Below are 14,922 nucleotides of genomic sequence, written 5' to 3'. Positions count from 1 at the left end.
GCCAGCCAGGCGCTCCATTCCTGATAATTTTCCTTGTTGTGAAATTTAGTTTGTCTGAGATTAATACTGCTATTTCAGTAAGATTTGATTACTTTTAGTATGGTATATCTTTCTCCATCTCTTCACCTTTAATCTATCTGTGTCTCTATATTTAAAATGGGTTTCTCTTAGGCAGCATATAGTTGGGTCTTGGTTTTTTTAATCCACTCTGACACATACTCTCTTTCAATTGGTGTATTTAGACTCTTCTTAAAATGATTATTGATAGAGTTGGTATTAATATGTACCATGTGTATATGCTCTGCTCTCTTTCTCCCCTTTTTAGGTGATTTTTGCCTTGGTTTCTGGAAGTCCTTTATATATTCTAGGTATTAGTGTTTTAACCACTTTGTACGTTGTACTTATTATCTCTGATATTTCCTTTAGTTTGTAGTACCCTTTGTTGTTCAGAAGTTAGTTTTCTTTCACAGTTTGTGGGTATTGTGCTTTGTGTCTTGGTTAAGAAAACTTTTCCATCCAAATGTTATTTTAAAACCCTTATATTTTATTTTAGTAATTGACACACAGCACAGTGTGTGTGTGTGTGTGTGTGTGTGTGTGTGTGTGTGTGTGTGTGTGTGTGTGTGTGTGTGTGAATCCATCTGGAATTCTTTGGTAGATGATATAACTATTTTATAACAGGATTCAAACATTTTTTTTTTTAAGATTTTATTTATTTATTTGACAGAGAGAGACAGCAAGAGAGTAAACACAAGCAGAGGCAGGGGGAGAGGGAGAAGCAGGCTTCCTGCTGAGCAGGGAGCCGGAAGCGGGGCTCCATCCCAGGACACAGGGATCATGACCTGAGCCGAAGGCAGACACAACGACTGAGCCACCCAGGCGCCCCAGGATTCAAACATTTTTTTCTTCCATGAAAGGCTAGCAGTTGTTTCAGTATTACTTATTAAATAGTTCATCCTTTTACCACTAATGTGAAATTGTACTTTTATTATATAATAGATTTACAAATGCACATTATCTGGTTTTGTACTCTGATCTGTACTGTTTATTTGATCTGTGTGTCTATGCCTGTGTTAATACCATATTTTAATTATTGTAGCATATTAGCTGGCAAGGCACATCCTGCCTTCTACTTGTTTTTCAAAACATTCTTGGTTATTTTTGTGAATTTTTTCTTCCCAATGAGAATTATCTAATTTTATAAAAATTCTGTTAGAATTATTATATTTAACTTGTAGATTAATAATTGACATCTTTTTTTAAAATTTTTATTATGTTAATCACCATACATTACATCATTAGTTCTTGATATAGTGTTCCATGATTCATTGTTTGTGCATAACACCCAGCGCTCCACGCAGACTGTGCCCTCTTTAATACCCATCACCAGGCTAACCCATCCCCCCACGCCCCTCCCCTCTAGAACCCTCGGTTTGTTTTTCAGAGTCCATCGTCTCTCATGGTTTGTCTCCCCCTCCGACTTACTCCCCTTCATTCTTCCCTCCTGCTATCTTCTTCTTTTTCTTTTTTCTTAACATATGTTGCATTATTTGTTTCAAAAGTACAGATCTGTGATTCAATAGTCTTGCACAATTCACAGCGCTCACCACAGCACATACCCTCCCCAGTGTCTATCACCCAGCCACCCCATCCCTCCCACCCCCTACCACTCCAGCAACCCTCAGTTTGTTTCCTGAGATTAAGAACTCCTCATATCAGTGAGGTCATAATAATTGACATCTTTACAGTAAATTTGCTTCCAGTTATTTACCAGACATTCTAAAATACAGTAACTCAGTTCCTTCCTTTAAGGCATTCCAAACCAGTAGTTATTTTTTTTTTTCAGTAGTTACTTTTTATTGGCTAGTATAGCTCAATGATTTGACTTTTGTAAATGTGAACTTCTCATATGTTCATTGTGTTTTGTAATATAATTGCTATCAGGGTGACATCTATTTCTTATTCCCTTTATTTTCACCTCATTTCTATTTATTTTGATAACCTGTTGTTAACAAACTTGGGTAGATTTGTTTCTGCCTTCCTTTACATTTTCTGTCATGCCCTCCAGTTTCTTCATTATCACCTTCCAAAACCTTGCCCACATTCTCCATCTTTCACTCCTCAGTTTCATTCCAAAGTCTGTTATATAAGCATAGTTACCCTTATCCCTCTTGCACAAATCTTTCCTTCATCTTTTGGATGACACTCAAAGGATTAATTTAAGGTTTTGGCTTGAGTTGTGTCCAAAGGCACAACTGCTGTTGGTCTGTGCTGCAGGTTCCACCCGGCCCAGAAGAATGGGGAAACGGATACCTGGAGCAGGAGATTGTTACATTTTACTCACCTGGCCAGTGGGACACTTTAAGATAATACTAAGTCCTGTAGGTAAAGATGAGAAATTTTGTGATAAATCTGAATTAGAATCAAGGAACTTATGTGTGAATAGATTACAAGTTATTTTCATTGTTATTTCTACTGAACTTAATCAGACAAGAGTATTTGTAACATCCTTCCCTTTCTTTTCACTCCACATATTTTCACAGAATATTAAAATGGTCCCTTGGGGGCGCCTGGGCGGCTCAGTCGGTTGAGCGTCTGCCTTCAGCTTGGGTCCTGATACCAGGGTCCTGGGATTCAGCCCCGCATCAGGCTCCCTGCTTCTTCCTTTCCCTCTGCCTGGAGCTCCCTCTGCTTGTGCTCTCTCTCTCTCTCTCTGTCAAATAAATAAATAAAATCTTTAAAAATAGTAAATAAAATGTTCATTTGTCCCCTCATTTTTATTTTTTCCATTAACAATTACTTATTTCTTGCTTCTGTCTAGTGAGTACAGTATTATGACAGTTCAAGTTTTCTCTATTGATTCAAGATCTTGAAAAGTTTCAAGATCATTAACTTGAAGGTGATTGACCCAAATGCCACCATATTTTAAGTCTGAGATAATTGTGACAAGGAGAATGCGTATATGTTTTTATTTAAATATTTCAGTTAGAACTCTTAGTAATATTTTCTTGTGGTTTAACACTTCTCTGTGGAAATAAACACTTTCTGATTTAATGTGAATTTGGATTATAATTCAATTTCCAATAAATTGACAACAGACATAATTGGTTTTAATCAAAAGGTTGAGGATTAATTGATTCCTTAATGATTTCTATAGGATTAGGAATTTGTCTAGAAGTTGGTCAGTTCATCTCTGGTCTTTTGAAGTTACTGGTTCAATTTTAATGTTTATAAAATCATCTTCAATTATTTGTAGGGATGTTTTTATTATCTATAGTTGGACACAAGCTACCCCAATACTCAGTTGCTTAAAACAACAACAGTCATTTGTTCTGCTCACAAATACGCATTTTGGGCAGCGTTTGTCAGGGAAGTTTGTCTCTGTTCCAAGTGGTGTCTGCTGGGATGGCTCATCTTGGGCTAGAGGATCATTCACATGGCTGGCAAAGTAATGTTGGTTATTGATTTCTCCTCATGTGGGTCTCTCTTTGGGGCACCTTGGACTTCCTCACAACATGGTAGGTGGGTTCCAAGAGTGAATATCCCAAGAAGCAATGTTTTAAGTGACAGGAAATGGAAATGGCTAGTTTTTTAAGGCCTGAGCCTGGAAATACAGATAGCCTCAGTTCTGTATAATATTGACCAGGCAGTCACAGGGCTCAGATTCTGGGAATAGGGGACCTGCAGCTCTTGATTGGAGAGATGAGTGTTGAAAAAATTTGGAGCCGTGTTTCAAACTGCTACAAGGGACATGGGAATTTCATTCTCCTTAGTTGATAAAGTTAGTTTGCTTCAAAGGGAGAATAGTGTTAGTACTTTGAATCAGTACTGTTTATTCTTATTCAGATACTATTTTTCTTTAAACCATTAAGACTTTAAAAAAACATTTTTTTTAAAGATTTTATTTATTTGACAGAGAGAGAGAGACTCAGTGAGAGAGGGAACACAAGCAGGGGGAGTGGGAGAGGGAGAAACAGGCTTCCCGCGGAGCAGGGAGCCCGATGTGGGGCTCGATCCCAGGACCATGGGATCATGACCTGAGCCAAAGGCAGACACTTAACCAACTGAACCACCCAGGTGCCACAGAATCACAGAGATTTATCACTAAAAGAAACTTTAGAGCAACAAGTCCTCATTTTACAAATTTACAAAGAATGAAATTGACGTGCAGAAAGGTTAAATGATTTGCTCATAGACAGAAATAGTAGGTATTAAAACAAGAGTTAGAAATAAGATCTCTTGTTTTCCATTTCCAGGATATCTCATTTTCTTATGGGAAACTTGTACAGAAAAACTAAGTATAATAAATGGCTTGCTCAATTTAATAACGGGAATTGATAATAATAATCACAGGCCTCATAGTTTATCCTTTGGGCTCAGAATTAAAGTTGACTTTTAAGAAACCTGGAAATGTGAAAAGGCCAGTTAAGACAACAGGTGGGTGGACAGAAAGGCAAGTTCATGAGGCAAGTAAAATTACTAATTTCTCAAAAATAGGTACCAAATAGCAAAGTTAAAATTGCTACCTATTTACTAGTGATTACATGTTAATCATTTCTACATGTATACTTTTAAGTGTTGAAATACATTGCCCGATACATAAGATTATTAATATTTTGGCAGTTTATGCCTTTGGCTATTGGGAATTGTGCTATTAAGAACATGGGCATACAAATACCTATTTGAGTCCCTGTTTTTAGTTCTTTTGGGTATATAGTGAAATTGCTGAATCATGTGGTGATTCTCTGTTTAATTTTTTTAGGAAGTGCCATACTGCTTTCCATAGCGACTGCATGATTTTACATTCCCATCAGCAGTGCAGTGTGTTCTGGTTGTTTATATCCCACCAACACTTATTTTTTTGATAACCATCCAAATAGGTATGAGATCGTATCTCATTGTGGTTTTGATTTACATTTCCCTAATGATTAGTAATGTTGAGTATCTCTTTGTGTGCTATTGGCTACTTACAGATCTTTGGATAAATGTCATTCAAGTCCTTTTCCATCCTTTTCCCAGTTTTAATTAGGCTGTTTGGGTTTTTGGTTGTGTGACTTCCTCTTGAAATTTAAGGTGTATCCCTACTGGGGTGCCTGGCTAATTTAGGCAGTAGAGCAGTGTGAATCTTGATCTTGGGGTTGAGAGTTCTAGCCCCACGTGGAGCATAGAGATTACTTAAAAAAAAAAAAAAAGGATTATTCCTATTTACTAATTTCTAGGAGCTCTTTTACCTATTTTGGATATTGATTCTTTATTGTTTTATATTGTAAATATTTTCTCCTTGTTTGTTACCTTTTGTCTTTTATAGTATTTTTGGTTTAGAAGTTTTTATATTTTCTGTCATTTTTTCCTTTATACTTTCTAAGTTTTACTTCTTGTTTAATGTTTTTATACTTTTATATTATTAAAAAGCACTTTATTTACTGCTACCAATTTACTGATGTAACATTCTTTAAAGGCTAATCAGCAAATAGATATTTGCTATATAATTTACATTTAATCTAAAATTAACTGTGGCTTATATTTTGTAGGTATAATTAATTAGATGCTATGTTTGTAATTGATTCTCATCTCTGTTGCTACCTTAACTATTTATAATCGGAGGAAAATTTTTCTGCACATCTGAGATTTGATTTTTTAAAAAAAATAATTGCTGTTTCCGGATGCCTGGGTGGCTCATTGGGTTGAGTGTCTGCCTTTGGCTTGGGTCATGATCCCAGGGTTCTGGGATCGAGCCCCACGTCAGGCTTCTTGCTCAGCAGGGAGCCTGCTTCTCCCTCTGCCTGCCCCTCTGCCCTGCTTGTGCTTTCTCTCTCTGACAAATAAATAAAAAATCTTAAGAAAAAAAAATAATTGCTGTTTCTGTGATTAGGGAGCAGTTACTTAGGACATGACCTAATAAAACCTACACACACATATACATGTATACATATGCACATACTATTTGTGCTTAGGCAAAATTTTCCGTAATAAATTATATGAATATATATTTTCAAATAATAAAAATTCTTTAAAAATTCTGTTTATGATTTCTTTGCAATCTAGCCTATCTTTAAGGTTTTTTTCTTACAAAAAGTTTTAATTGTGATTTTTAACTCTTTCTGGTAGGATTGTTTTACTTAGCATCTTTTGTCACTTTTTTATTATGTTGTCTTTTATATACAACCTGATAAAAATATGTGATGATTTTTCATCTGTGTATTTGTTAATAAAAGTTATCTGTTTTCAGAAATTGATATGTAGTTTCATTCTTATGATTAGTTGGAGATAAATTTAAAATTTTTTTAAAGGTTTCTTTTTTTTTTTTTTAAGATTTTATTTATTTGAGAGAGAGAGAATGAGAGATAGAGAGCATGAGAGGGAAGAGGCTCAGAGGGAGCAGCAGACTCCCTGCCGAGCAGGGAGCCCGATGTGGGACTCGATCCCGGGACTCCAGGATCATGACCTGAGCCGAAGGCAGTCGCCCAACCAACTGAGCCACCCAGGCGCCCTAAATTTAAAATTTTTAAAATACATCTTTATATATGCTTTAAAAATTTGCTTTAGGTTATGACTAATATACAATAAGATTTTATTACACAATTTAAGAGAAAATTGTTTAAAATCAAATTCAGTGTGTAATCTGAAGTTGCAAAGTTCATGGATTATAGAGTTTTAATCTATGTAGAATAATTTGCAGTTTTGCTCTAGTACTTCTCTTAATTAGAGGAACTCTGCAGCTTTATTTTCTTGAAATGTAGCTACATTTTCTAATATTTCCAATATTTCAAGTTCTCCTGCGTTCCCTTATCATTGCCTGATTTTTTTCTTACAATATATGGATTTGGTTAAGAGTATTCAGAATGTTTTTATTGTCATGTTATTGGTCTTAATGATTTCCAGAGTAAATAGATTTTTTAAAAGTGCTGATTATACTCCTTTAATGTCACAACCAACACATATATTTTAACTGTATAAATAATTTAAAATAATTTCCATGTAGATGTATTTTGTGTATGTTTCTGAGCAGGGTATTTAAAGTAATAAGGAATTATATTAATTCTGGGAAATAACTGACAGATATTTTTTGGGGGCGCCTGGGTGGCTCAGTCGGTTAAGTGTCTGACCTTTGGCTTAGGTCATGATGCCAGGGGTCCTGGGATCGAGTCCCACATCAGGCTCCACTGCTCAGCGGGGAGTCTGCTTCTCCTCTCCCTCTGCCCCCTCTCCTGTTTGTTCTCTGTCTCTCAAATAAGTAAAATCTTGAAAAAGAATATGTATTCATAAAGCAAAAAAGCCTTTAAATTATCAGTTATCTTTAAACTATGCTATTAGTAGATTTTCTATAAAGCTGTATACACCATAGCTGTTGAAAGTTGAACTATTACATGAAGTTTTGCATCAGGTATTAGTGTTTATGTTGTGTCAAAATTATGATGGTGGTTTTACTTCATTTAAAGAAGAAAGGACTTGGGGCATCTGGTTGGCTCAGTTGGTTAAGCATCTGCCTTTGGCTCAGGTCCTGATCCTAGGGTCCTGGGATTGCTCTCCCTCTGCCGTTTCCCCCAGCTCGTGCTCACACTGTCTTTCTCTCATATAAATAAATAAAATCTTTAAAAGAAATAAAGAAGAAAGAACTTAATACTGTATATTCTGTTGGTTTTGAAATTTGAGTCATGATTGTATAAACTGACTTTAAAAAGAGAAATCTACATAGGATGTCTTAATATTTTGGAAAATGTAAAATGTTAAATTTAACAACCAGTGACAGTACATTTGTTAGTATACAGTGTGTATCTGAAGCAAAACAAACAAACAAACAAAAAAACCTGTTAGCTTTGAGTAATTTCTTTGGGATGAGGGTCCGGTGATGCTAATATAAAGGAGCTAGATTTGGTGCCCATTTTATTTCTGACTTAATATTTCTATTTTAACTATTTAGACTTTCTTCAATTTTGTGAATGAGATACAGGACTAAACTAATAACATTAGTTAAAATGATCATAGAATCATTTCTATTTTCAACTGGTTTTGTTTTGAAATTAGAGTGAAGAAACTTAACATTATATAATTAAATTCTATTAATATTTACTTTTGGCTATGAAGTATATGATTGAGGTTTTTTTCTTTCTGATGGTGGTCATTTAGGAATCAGCATTCTGGAAGGATTGATATAGCTTTGCATTTTTCATCCTAGTAGTGACAAACTAGCTACTGTACACTCATGGAGTATGGTACTTGTCACTGACGGCCTTTCTGTGACAGAGAGCCTATAGACTGACATAAAGTGCAGCTGTTGTGAACTCCTAAGTGAGTCTGCCAAAAACTCAGCAGACAGAACTAATTGGGGAGAAAAAGGATTTTTGTGCCCTCTTCTCTTTCTTTCTATTCTTTTTTGTTTTATAAGACAGATATTGTTAAAGTAGCTCATTTATTTAAGATTTGTCTGCCTCTCTTTTCTCATCGCATGGATCATTTTTTAACTTAAAGTCTTGCACTGCAGGTCGTTAAGCGCTTCCACATGGAGGCTGGCACAGGACCAAGCTCAAGACACGCAACTCGTAACAGTTGATGAAAGATTGGTAAGAATTTTCTATTATATACTGCTATGATTCTGCCTTCAGGGTTCTTTTTGTACAATAGCTTTTCAGAGTGGTATTTTGGCTTCTTCTAGGAGAGTGATTTGAATTTGAATTTCTAGATTGTATATAAATTTTAAGAGAAAATATTCATCACAAAAAGATAATTTGTGTTAAGCATTATACACAAATATTAAGTCATAAGCAGATATTAAGAGATTAAAATTATAAAAGGCTTCATTTTTGTGGTGTTTATAAGTCAGAACATTTTAAATTAATGAATATGAATTGAACATTAATATGAATATAAATATAAATGAATATGTATAGTTTTTTATTTTCTCACTACACTCCTGTTTAATTAAGTTGTAAGACACTAAACTTAAGTATATTGGGTTTTTATGGAACCAATTATTGTTGTTACTGTATGTGTGTATGTGTGTGTACACACACATTACATTTCTCCATTATGCATGGGAGATTACAACTAGCAACAAAGAAATAATATTGTTAATCAGTAGCAGATAGAATTATGGTAACCATCACTTAAAAAATTTTTCTACATGTGATGTTACTTTAGATGCAATTTATTATTTATGCTTATGTTGTAAAATAGCATATAAATTTTGTAATGTCCTAAGACTTGTAAAATGTGTAATAGTACAAGCGTGCTTTTTCATTTTTTATCTGGTTTACCATTATCATATGTATGGGTGTGTTTCTTAACTACTCTTCTTCCAGTTGTACATTCTTTTATCATTCAGTTTTGACTCTGTAAGCATAATTTAAAGAATAGATCACACTTAAAGATCTAAACACTGTTTATACCACTAAAGATATAAACAGATATATTAATAGTTAAGTAAACAGACAGACAATGGATATGTAGTTTGGAGAACTCCGATCTTATGCTTAAAGCTGGTTAGTTTTATCTTTAAACTGTCTCTTAGATCTGCTTGCTGACATTGCCATCATCCTAATCTAGGCTACCATCATCTTTCACCTAGATTGCTGCAGTAGTTTTTGAATTGATCTCTATAGATACTTTAATTGTCCTTTAATTCATTTTCCAAAGGATAAACAGAATACTCATTAAACGCTGGTTTTGTCACCTCTTGTGTAAGATTTTTTGGTTTTCTTACTGACCTAAAAGTAAACATTAAAATCCTTACATGGTTTTTGAGGTCTTGGATGATTAAAGTCCTGCCTTCCTCTCTAGGTTTATCTTGTACCACTGTGTTTTATACACTGTGCTCCAGCCACACCAAGCTTGGAACTTGCTGTTCCTTTCCCTGCTTCAGGGCATTCACATTGCAGTTCACTCAGCCTAGATGGTTTTCATCAATCCCCTAGCTCTTATCCAGGGACCTTCTACTTACTCTTCAAATGTTGATCAACACCACTTGCTTAGTCAAGTATAAAAGTGAGACAAGTATGTGTGTAAGAGGAGGATGACTTACACATGCCATGCGTTCATTAATTAATGTACTATTTTAATTTTTCCAGTGACCCATGTTTTTACACCCAAGAGATTGCCTTCTTGTTCTAATATTGTGGGGTTTATTCTTTACAAGATTTTCAGGTTTTATAGAGTTTATTAGTAATGCTTCTAAGTTCTTTCTAGTTTGAAGAATAAGTGAGGTAGCAATCTATTTCTCTAAACAAGGTGCCGTGAATCATACCAGAGAGGTATACAGACTGCTTTGAGGTTTTTTTTTTTATGTCAGTAAATCAGTTGCATACTTTCAATGAATTTTGTTGCCCTGTATAGGTTTTTCCCAGCTTTGTTATGTCTTTCTGGAAGTGTATTAGTCAAAATGTCTATTCCAGCTGAAATCAATTCAAGTCTTACTTACAAATTATTCATAGTTACTGAAGAAATATTTAAACAGGTACTGAAACCCATAGGTAATTTTCAAACATGAGTTTTAGCCATTCATTTAGGTTTATATTTAAATGCAAATATTAGATAATCAAATAGGTTACATAATGTTGATAGGGGTTTCAGGTCTTACTCCCACATACTACCTACTGGATGAAAGGTTCAGTTGATAACATATTGACAAGACAAGTGGCTGAAGGGTACTTACAGATATATTGAGCAATTGAAGTTGATTATATTTGCATTTTGAACAAGAATCATTCTAAAAATATATAGTAACCTCCCCCTCCCCCTGCCCCTTATCCACAGGGGATTTGTTCCAAGACCCCCAGTGGATGCCTGAAGCCACGGATAGTACCAAACCGTATATATGCTATGTTTCATCTCTACATACATACTTATGATAAATTTTAATTTACAAATTAAGCACAGTAAGAGATTAACAACAATAGTAAGATAGAATAATTATAGGGCGCCTGGGTGGCTCAGTTGGTTAAGCGACTGCCTTTGGCTCAGGTCATGATCCCGGAGTCCCGGGATCGAGTCCCATATCAGGCTCCCTGCTCAGCAAGGAGCCTGCTTCTCCCTCTGACCCTCCCCCCTCTCATGTGCTCTCTCTCTCTCATTCTTGCTCTCTCAAATAAATAAATAAATCTTAAAAAAAAAAGAATAATTATAACAATATACTCTAATAAAAGTTATGTGAATGTGGTCTCTTTTAAAATATCTTATTGGGGCGCCTGGGTGGCTCAGTCAGTTAAGCGACTGCCTTCGGCTCGGGTCATGATCCTGGAGTCCCGGGATTGGGTCCCGCATCGGGCTCCCTGCTCGGCGGGGAGTCTGCTTCGCCCTCTGACCCTCCCCCCTCTCATGTGCTCTCTCTCTCTCTCTCTCTCTCATTCTCAGTCTCTCAAAATAAATCAATAAATCTTAAAAAAAATAAATAAAATATCTTATTGGCCTGTACCCACCCTTCTTGTGATGCTGTGAGGTGAGAAAATGCCTGCGTGATGGGATGAAGTCAGGGGAATTACGTAGGCACTGGGACGTAGCGTTAGATATATTATCAGATAGATATGTTAGAAGGAGAATCATTAGCTTCCAGACTGTGGTTGACTATGGGTAACTGAAACTGCAGACAGTGAAACCGTGGATGGGGTGGTGCAGGAGTGGGGGATCTACTATATATCAACATTAATGATAAAAATATTTCAAAATGTGAAGTAAATATAAGTATTGTAGAAGATGTGGAAGCAGCATTTTAACATCATTATTATGTAATGTAAACCAACTTATTAGCTAAGAATACCATTTTAATTAACTACTCAAGACTAGATTACTATTATATTTGTACCTGAAATTGGATAAAAGCTAGTATCTTAATTGTAAGGTAAGGGATTTGGCCATTATCATAATTTGTATTGGATATTCTTACATAATGCATTAAAATTAATATAGGTGATGCCTCTTACAGCCCAGGGCTTAAGCACGTGGACTAAACTTAGTTGGGGATAAAGTTTTGTTATTATTGGAAAATGGGTCCTAGGAATGTAAAACCAGAGGATAACTTTAGATGTTTCATAGTTATATTTACTGAATCCAATTATTTTTCATTTAAAAGATTGTTCAACTTTTTATTCAAGAGAAATTTTATGGGGAAATCCAGTAAGTGATTAACTAGATAAAAGATGAACTGCTGGAGGGTGAGGGTTAGGAACATGAAGGAAGACTTGTAAGCCTTCTCCAAGACAGTTTTCTTGGGGGACTTTATAGAGTAAGAGTTAGAAAGATAATTTAATCTTCTGTCCTTTTTATTAGACTGAACAACTTGTTCTCAAACTTATGTTTAAAATATTTCCAGTTAACTGGTTCTCATTTCTTTTGAGGCTACTTTTTATATTACTAATCAGGGGGTGCCTGGGTGGCTCAGTCGTTGAGTGTCTGCCTTCGGCTCAGGTCATGATCCTGGAGTCCTGGGATCGAGCCCTGCATCGGGCTCCCTGCTCTGTGGGAGGCCTGCTTCTCCTTCTCCCACTCCCCTTGCTTGTGTTCCCTCTCTCTCTGTCAAAAAAAATAAATAAAATCTTTAAAAAAAAAAAAAAGTCAAATGACAGTCAAAAAATATTTAAAAAAATATATTACTAATCAGCTCTAATTATTAGAAAGCTATTTCTTACTGAGAAAAAAATAGTCTTTTCAACAAATGAAGATGGAACAATTGTATTTCCAAATGTAAAACAAAACAAAAACCTTCATCCATACTTTGTACCATATGCAAAAATTAACTGAAAGTTCTAAATGTAAACTCATAGTTCTAAATGTAAAACTAAAAACTATAAAACTTCTAGAAGAGAATGTAGGACAAACTTTGTAATTTTGGGTTAGACATGTGTTTTATTTTATTATTTTTTAAAGATTTTATTTATTTGAGAGTGAGCGAGTGAGAGAGAGCACAAGCTGGGGGAGGGGCAGAGGGAGAGGGAGAAGCAGACGCCACCCAGGCGCCCCACAAAACCCCGCTGAGCAGGGAGCCCAGCATGTGGCTTGATCCCGGAACCCTGGATCATGACCCGAGTCAAAGGCAGACACTTAACCGACTAAGCCACCCCTTAGACATATTTTATAGATACAAACCAAAGTGTTATCCATTTTTTTAAAAACTATAAAGTTGGGGGGTGCTTGGGTGTCTCAGTTGGTTAAGTGTCTGACTCGATCTCCGTTTAGGTCTTGATGTTAGGGTCATGCGTTCGAACCCCACATTGGGCTCCACACTGGGTGTGGAACCTACTTTAAAAAAAAATTATAAAGTTGGGTTTCCTTATAGTCAAGAGTTTCTGCTCTTTGAAAGATTGTTAAGAGAATGAAAAGACGGCACAGATAAGGAGAAAATATTTGCAAAACTCTTATCTGATAAAGGAGTTGTATCCAGAAAATCAACACTTACAACTAAATAATAAGATATTAACTCATATAAAAATGAGCACTTTACCCAGAAAATACTCATATGGCAAATGAGCATATGAAAAGATACTCAACATCATTAGTGATTATGGAAATGAATATTAAAACTACACTGAGATACCACTGCACGTTTATCTGAATGGCTTGAAAAAAATTGACCATACCAAGTGCTAGCAAGGATGCAGATATACTGGAACTGTCATAGAGTGCTGGTGGGAATGCAAAATGACATTTTGGAATATAGTGTGGTAGTATATTACAGAGTTAAATATACACTTACCATATAATCTAGCAGTCTCACTTCTCAATATTTACTCAAGTGAAATGAAGTCTTATGTTCACACTGAATCCTGCATGCAAGTGTTTTTAATAGCTTTATTCATAATTCCAATAACTGAAAACACCCCAACTATACTTCAGTACCTCTATATAGTAAACTTTTACTCACCAGTTAATAACAAATCTGGATGAATCTCCAGTGCATATATTAAGTAAAAGAAACCAGACTCACAGGCTACCTACTGTGTGATTCCATTTATTTGACATTCTAGAATAGGCAAAACTCTAGGGACAGAGCATTGATCACTGTCAAGGTTGGATGTAGGAAGCAGAATATACTAAAAAGTGCATTAGGAAATTTGGGAGGGTACTGTTCTGTATCTTGATTATGGTGTGATTCTTTTTTCAAAACCCTTATTTTTGTTTTTTAGAGATTTTATTTACTTGGGGGAGAGAGAGCAAACACAGAGGGAGAAGGAGAAGCAGCCTCCTGCTGAGCAGGGAGCCCGATACGGGGCTTGATCCCAGGACCCTGGGATCATGACCTGAGCTGAAGGCAGACGCTTTATTGACTGAGCCACCCAGGTGCCCCACAAAACCCTTATTTGTATTCATTTGTTTAAAAAAAACATAGAACTGTAAGCTTTAAAGGATAATTTTTTTTTTATGAATTACATCTCAGTTTTTTAAAAGGGGGAAAGATTGTTCCTTAATTTGGTGTTAATCTGCTTCCTTTTTTTTTTTAAGATTTTATTTATTTGGGGGAGAGAGAGAGTGAGAGAGAGCTTGAGCAGGGAGGAGAGAGAGAGCTCGAGCAGGGAGGAGAGAGAGCTCGAGCAGGGAGGAGAGAGAGAGGCAGGGATCCCGATGCAGGGCTGGATCCCAGGACCCTGGGATCTTGACCTGAGCTGAAGGCAGATGCTTAACCGACTGAGGCACCCAGGCACCCCGAATCTGCTTTTCTTTCTTTCTTTCTCTTTCTTTCCTTCCTTCCTTCTTTCTTTCCTTTCCCTTTCCCTTTCCCTTTCTTTTCTTTCCTTTTCTTTTCTTTTCTTTCTTTTTCTTTCTTTCTTTCTTTCTTTCTTTCTTTCTTTCTTTCTTTCTTTCTTTCTTTCTTTCTTTCTTTCTTTCTCTTTCTTTCTTTCTTTCTCTCTCTCTCTCTCTCTCTCTCTCTCTCTCTCTTTCTTTCTTTCTTTCTTTCCTTTCGAGAGAGAGAGCTAGAGAATGCGTGCGCATGTGAGC

At 35.8% G+C, this 14,922-nt stretch overlaps 1 protein-coding gene across 1 annotated transcript in view; it reads left to right on the top strand.

Annotated features, from left to right (window-relative positions):
• NDUFS4 (NADH:ubiquinone oxidoreductase subunit S4) overlaps positions 1-14,922 on the top strand; it is a 111,798-nt gene that overhangs the window by 38,025 nt on the left and 58,851 nt on the right. The window contains exon 2 of the mRNA XM_027606467.1: positions 8,483-8,561. Within this exon, the coding sequence (XP_027462268.1) occupies positions 8,483-8,561 (79 nt within the window). The remainder of the gene's footprint in view (positions 1-8,482; positions 8,562-14,922) is intronic.

The sequence above is a fragment of the Zalophus californianus genome, chromosome 5 (assembly GCF_009762305.2).
Source record: "Zalophus californianus isolate mZalCal1 chromosome 5, mZalCal1.pri.v2, whole genome shotgun sequence".
In the NCBI taxonomy this organism is placed as follows: domain Eukaryota; kingdom Metazoa; phylum Chordata; class Mammalia; order Carnivora; family Otariidae; genus Zalophus; species Zalophus californianus.
This window is presented reverse-complemented; position numbering and strand designations above follow the sequence as displayed.